This window comes from Cupressus sempervirens, chromosome 3 (genome assembly GCF_028749045.1).
Source record: "Cupressus sempervirens isolate cs-2001-9-10 chromosome 3, ASM2874904v1, whole genome shotgun sequence".
NCBI lineage: Eukaryota > Viridiplantae > Streptophyta > Pinopsida > Cupressales > Cupressaceae > Cupressus > Cupressus sempervirens.
The window spans coordinates 418,958,516-418,965,104 of record NC_143120.1 but is presented as its reverse complement, the minus strand read 5'-3'; the positions used below and the strand labels follow the sequence as shown (position 1 = coordinate 418,965,104).

General features: G+C 39.7%; 1 protein-coding gene across 2 annotated transcripts; it reads left to right on the top strand.

The window, feature by feature from the left end:
- The first annotated feature begins 1,401 nt into the window (after positions 1–1,401).
- LOC149566806 (TMV resistance protein N-like) lies at positions 1,402–6,273 on the top strand. Of its 2 annotated transcripts, none has more exons than XM_089820131.1 (5): positions 1,402–2,249; positions 2,344–3,439; positions 3,574–3,864; positions 3,954–5,030; positions 5,378–6,273. In XM_089820131.1, the coding sequence occupies exons 1-5, from the start codon at positions 1,777–1,779 to the stop codon at positions 5,870–5,872; spliced, it is 3,432 nt and encodes a 1,143-aa protein (XP_089676257.1). In that variant the 5' UTR covers positions 1,402–1,776; the 3' UTR covers positions 5,873–6,273. The 2 variants fall into 2 exon arrangements, with proteins under 2 accessions (XP_089676257.1, XP_089676258.1); XM_089820132.1 differs by having other exon boundaries at positions 1,995–2,249; positions 2,430–3,439.
- The last annotated feature ends 316 nt before the right edge of the window (positions 6,274–6,589 follow it).

Below are 6,589 nucleotides of genomic sequence, written 5' to 3'. Positions count from 1 at the left end.
TGGAATTGTGAATTAAAACGAAATCGTCAAGAAGTCCCAGATGACGTTGAAGATGGGATGACATCAGAAAGGGCTTCTTCTGGATCAAAGTGGATACGAGTGCATGAATTAATTGACTGACTAACAAATCTAGCGTAGAAAAATATAACAGATGCGATAGACATTTTATATTGCGACAGACATTTTAAATAATTAAGATTTAAGGGTGAGTGAGTAGCCGAGTTGGTGTGAAGGCGAGTCGTGAGGCGTAGTGTTAGGCTAATGATCCCGGTGCTACGCATCAACTCCGGTTCGAGTCACACGAGGTTTACCACAAACCCTTTTGCCAATAGTGGCATGTTGTGATGGTTAAGTTGTTGAGTTGTTATCCTTGCCATCAAGGTTCAAATCTAACGGGGATGAGGTCCCCCGTTTGTGGCCTCACTGGTTCATAGCTCCAGGTCAAAGCGTTTACCCCTTAAAAAAAAATAATAATAATAATTAAGATTTCATTTAAGCAGCATACTAAAAGTTTTGATCTGTTTTAACTTTTTTCATCTGAAATTCTCTCATCTATTTAACATTTGATCTAAAATTACGGATGAATCAATCAGCACGATTTCAAATAAACCATCTTGACAAAATTAGACCCTTAATTCATACCCGATTTCAATCGTCGACTGGACCAAACGCCTCCCTCTGGCCTTGCACTGCTCGCGTGGACGAACTGAAAGCAGATCAAATGCAGCAGACCAGGAAATGGAATGAAGGACTTGGGCAAATTGAGCTCGGGAATTGGAACTCCTATAGAATCTCATTGTTCACGCCTGCTGATTTTATTCCTTGAGCTATTGCGATCGACGACCGACTAAAACCATTAATGAATGGTTAATCCATTCCCACCGACATAAACGAAAGGATTTTCTAATTTAATATATCATAGGTAGATTATTGAATGGCTAAAATATCTACAAATTACTGATTTTGTACAGCGGTCTAGAAATTTCCATAGATTTGTATAGATTTTGATAAGTTTGGTTGCTATTATAAACTTACAAATTTTGTTTATTTTTAAATAATTTATTTTTTACCCCTCACTCTAATTTCTATTAACCAATCAGAGTGTAGAAAAATCATTTTGTTAAAATCATTTAAATACACAGAAAATCTCAAACTAAAGTAAATACCTGTGAGCTGAGAAAAATCTGTGATGCGATTGGCTGTTAGAAAAGCTTTAATTGCATCCAACCGATGCAATAGTATCCTGCCTACGGCAGGAACTAAAAATGCTTGAAGGACCAGTCGTAAGAGATGTTACAGTTTACCAAATAAATCTAGATTTGTTTGTGGGGACCCATTTGTGGAGCAAATTAGAGCACGTTCCTATTGGGAGTGTTTATTAATGGACACCAGCAAACTAAGAAGATGAAACACATTTACTCACTGTATCTTCCCTGAGAAATCCTTGTCGGGCAAAACACATACGATAATGCAATCGTAGAACCTGTGGTTGTATACAGAATCTGTTGGCAAAAGTTGCAGAAAACAATGGATTGCATAGATTCCGATCAGCAAAAGAGGGTACGCCATGTGATACAAGCTCAAACTTTTCTTTGAGAAAAATTTGGGCTTTCATTATTTGAAAATTTGCAGGCACAAATGTTGTACAAAAGCAAATTCTTTTAAGAAATTTTGGGCTTTCATCAATTGAAGAATTGCAGGCACGCATGTATCACAAGCTCAAATTCCTTTTGAGAAAAATTTGGGCTTTCATCATTTGAAAAATTGTAGTCAGAAATGTCTTTCTCTAGGCCTTGTTCTTCACCGGAGCCATCAGTCGACAAAATGTTCGATGTTTTCTTGAGTTTTCGCGGCCCTGACACCCGCCAAGGTTTTGCGAAATCACTGTATGCTGCTCTTGGTCGAGAACGACTTTGGCCATTCTTAGACCAAGAAAGCTTAGAAAAGGGCGACCTTATCTCTACTGGTTTGAGGCGAGGGATCACAGAAAGTAGAATCTGCGTTCCTATTTTCTCCAAAAAGTTTGCCGAGTCGAAATGGTGCTTGAGGGAAGTGTCCATTATGGTTCAATCTGGGGTTACAATCTGTCCTGTGTTTTATGGCGTTTCCCCTCTGGATCTTCACTGTATAGATGGAAGTACATATGCAAAGGACCTCAAGAGGCATGAAAACGAGCGAATTCTTGAATTCAAAGGTGCATTACATACTGTTGCTAACATACCTGGTTTGTGTTCCAGTGATTATTCCGGGTAATCCTCTGCCTCAGTGTTTATTTGCTCTTTTCCCTTTATAGTTGCCGTATAAATTAAGTACCTCATTAATAAATAGCTCGCATTTTTTCAGTGACAACCATTTGATTCAAGATATTGTGGACAAAATTGGGAAAATCTTACATTCCAACAGTCCCCTGAATGGTTTGGATGTTCCAGTCTGTTTTGGTTTGGACAGATCTGTGGAGCATGTCAAGGGATTGTTAAAGACAGCAGCTGATTATCAGCAGAAGATTGTGAAATTGGGCATACATGGCATGAGTGGGATTGGTAAAACTACCCTAGCCAAAGTTATTTGCAAAGAACTCTTCTCAGGGTTTGAAAGATTTGCCTGTGTTCTGAGTGTGGGAGAAAGATGTGAAGAGGCGGATGGGCTCGTAAATGTGCAAACCCAGATGCTCAAAGATGTCTCACGTTTGAGAGGTGAAGTGGGTTATGTTGATCAGGGAAAGTATCGGTTACAAGAATGTCTCAGGGGTAAGAGAGTTCTCCTCCTCCTCGATGACATTCAAACTCCACAACAGCTTGATGCTCTTGGAGGAAATTTCAGTCAGTTTGGGGCAGGCAGCCATCTCATCATTACAACACAGAATGAACAAATTCTGAAAGTGGGTAAAGTTGATAAAGTGTACAAGCTAAGCGGTCTTCATCGCCAACATGCATTGCGGCTGTTTAAGTTCCATGCATTTCCCAATTCATACCGTCCAGATCAAGAACTGGAAACACTATGCAATGATATCGTTGCTGCCTGTGAAGGCCTTCCACTCGCCCTTCAAATCTTTGGGAAACTTTTGTATGGTGAAGGGGATAAAAATGTATGGAAGGAAATAGTGGGTAAGTTAACGTGCGAGCCTAGCATGCAAAAGAAACTTCGAATCTCCTATGATGCTCTTGACCGCCATGAAAAGGAAATGTTTCAAGATATTGCTTGTTTTCTGACATGGAAGAAGAAAGAAATAGCTATGATGTTTTGGGCAGAGGTTCTTTGCTGTCGTCATGCATGTCTTAGAAATCTCTTGCAAAAGTCCCTCGTAGAATTGGGACCTAATAATGAATTGCTGATGCATCGCTGCCTCCGAGATGTGGGAAGAAGCATTGCAGAAGAGACCCCTGAACCCACAAGACTATTCGACCAGGAAGATGTGCCCGATGTCTTATGCCGACTCAGGGTATGGAATTCTCTTTGAACATTACAATGCTTTTAATATGTTTCAATGGGCTATTTTTTGTTTCAATCTTAAAAATTAGCTAGAAATCTAACTAAGGAACTGAAGAACACTTGTGTATTCCACTGTAATCCCAGGAAAAGGCCATGCATGTTCTTTATCTTTCGAATAAACCCAAGAAGCATATGACACTGAGGGCAGAAATGCTCCAGTCATTGTACAACTTGCGGCTGCTCTGGCTCACAGATGTTGCCATTGAAGGACACTTTTCTCAGGAATCTTCCTTGGAGGACTTGAAATGGCTCAGATTGACAAGATATTCATCAAATCGGCTGCCCCAAGGAATGAACTTGGAAGACCTTGTTATTCTGGAAGTGATCGACAGCCAGATCATGCATCTGTGGGATGAAACAGAAGAAAACCCAGATGTAAGTAGTACACATAGCTTCCTTCAAGTTCTGTAATCAAACACAGTTTAATTTCTCATAAACTTGTGGATGTCATGATATCTGAACAGATGATGCTTCCGAAACTGAAAGTTCTCATCTTGAGGGGATGCAGATTCCTGCAGAGCCTTCCTCGCACACTACGGCATTCAGCGTTGCAAAAGTTGGATTTGCACCACTGCCATTCACTGACCAGACTGCCTGACACCATTGGAAGCTGGAGCAGCTTAGTTTCTCTGGACATGGAAGGATGCTCTGTTTCTTCATTGCCTCAGGATTTTGGGGATCTTATAAATTTGCAGGAGCTGAATCTCTCATGCTGTCGAAATCTCTCTAAACTTCCCACCACTTTTGGGAACTTGGGTCGGCTACAAAAACTAGAAATTCGCCACAATTCTAAGCTCACTGAGCTACCCAACGGCTTTGGTGGCCTCAAAACTTTAGCTTTTCTCGACATGGAGGGATGCTCTGTTTCTTCTCTGCCTCAAGATTTTGGGGGGCTTCTAAATCTGGAGGAGCTGTATCTCTCATCCTGCCAACATCTGTGCGAATTTCCGGCTAGCTTTGGCAACTTGACTCGACTAGAAAGACTAGAAATTCACCACAATTCTAAGCTTACAAAGCTCCCCAACAACTTTGGAGGCCTGAAAAGCTTGGTTTATCTGGATGTCAGCCATTGCCGTCTGTCTGACAGTGGAATCTCTGCAGGAATATCCGAATTGTGTACACTGGTAGTGTTACATCTAGAAGGTAACAGAATCCACCATCTCCCTGGCGGCTTTGAAAATCTTATGCAACTTGAGGAGCTTCATCTGGACGACTGCAGTGAGCTTTCCGAACTGTCGGCGCTGCCTTCATCGCTGAAAATGCTATTTGCTCGCAACTGTACGAGTTTGCACACGTTCTCCTGCCTTCCAGGACTGCCACGTCTGATGACATTGAACCTCCGTAATTCCTGCCACGTCACCCACTTCCATGGCCTCCAATCGTTACAGCAGTTGAGCTCACTCAATCTGGTGGGCTGCAACAGTTTCTCATGTGAGACCCTGGTAAACTCCTTGTCTGGTCTCACAGCACTCGAGTCCATTTACTTTGGAGGGCCCGGGGTCTCATCAGCTCAGTTGCAAAGATTATATGACTCCTTCAAGGTAGGATTTCCTCGCAAACTAGATTTTAGATTATTTTGGTTTATTTGAAAGATTTAATTGGAGAGAATACGAAATTAGTTCAAATTCAGTCAAGTTATTCAAACAAGTCGAAATTTGAGTGGGTTGTTTAAATCTAGAAGTCATTTTGGATCCGGTTTAAACAATACATCGTGAGCTTTTGACTTATTTAGGTATTAAATTGATAGGTGGATTCTATTAGGAGAGCTAGTGTAGTGTTAGATGATCCATTTAAGCAAGTTTAAAAGTTAGATTGTATCATTGATAGTTCCATGTATGTTTAAAAGTAGAATTAACACAATTTACATGTGGGCTTTTTTAATTTTCAGGTTTGTTCCTTCAACAAAAGTTGTTTTATGGATGACTTGGACTCCATTGCAAATTGGTTATTTGGCGAAGCAATTGGAAAGAATGGTTATGAAAACAAGTGTATAGATTATTGTGCGGATGAGAGCAAAGAATATTGTGCAGGATATATTGCATGTCTACTCTCCTCTGGCCAAATCCACAAGGATTGTGGGGCAAACCTACCTACTTACAGGTTGAGCTACACGATTCAAAGGGATGAGAGCTCACGTCAATGTCTTGTGAATCATCAAATCTCAAGTATTGATGGTGGAGATTTTCTAGAAGTGCGTCTAGTTCGAACAAATAGCAGTTTAGACTTTTCTTGGTTGAAAAGGGGCAATAAATTGAGGGTGAATGCAATGTCTGATTATGAGAATTGGAAGGCCTCTTACAAATTTTTAATGTATAAAACTTGTCATGCAACTGCTAATTTTGAAGAAGGTAAGCTACCCAAAACAACAACTTTTGAGATGTAAAACCACATGACATCGATAGGACTCCATTGGAAAAAGTACATATTAAAAATTATATTCCTTGCCATACAAAAGCTTTTCCCCTTTTACCCTCCCCCGAGGATAAGTGATTGTACATATTTTTTAACCTTTTTTTTATGTATATACAAAGTATAAAGTCCAAGGAGTTTAGCTTGGTTGGTTGAAGCAATGAGTTCTCATTGTGGACACCCTGGTTCAAATCCCAAGAGAAACATCTTTGTGGAATTCTAAGTTGTGACTCTTGGTCTTCCAATTGTTGTTTCTAGTATGAGTGCTGGAAAGGAGCTTGAATAAGTTGTAATTGTTGCTCTTAAGGAGCACCCAATATGTAAACGATCTTAATATATACAAAGTATAAATGAACATATGTTTTTCTTGGATTATATCTCGCAATGATTTGATATTGAAACCCTTTAAAAGGTAAGTTGTTGTCTAAACAAAGTATATGATTGTGTTATTAATTTTTTACAAGTAAAGGTCACCTTTGTAAAATTTGTCATTGGAAGTGCATTGATCTCAATGTAAGCATGGTAAAGATGTATTGCTTTTATGATAATATTGGTAATTGTGTACCGGAATGTTGAAACTTTGAGAAGGAAGCCACATTCCTTTGAAGGACCAATGGTTGATGAATTTCTATTAAATATTGAGCTAAAGGAAATGACATATCTATGTGCACTAAATTTATTAAACACACAC

Coding starts and splice junctions, on each gene's coding strand:
- LOC149566806 (XM_089820131.1), top strand. CDS start 1,777: ATGTCTTTCTCTAGGCCTTGTTCTTCACCGGAGCCATCAGTCGACAAA. Junction 3,440..3,573: donor ATGTCTTATGCCGACTCAGG/GTATGGAATTCT, acceptor CTGTAATCCCAG/GAAAAGGCCATGCATGTTCT. Junction 3,865..3,953: donor AAACAGAAGAAAACCCAGAT/GTAAGTAGTACA, acceptor ATATCTGAACAG/ATGATGCTTCCGAAACTGAA.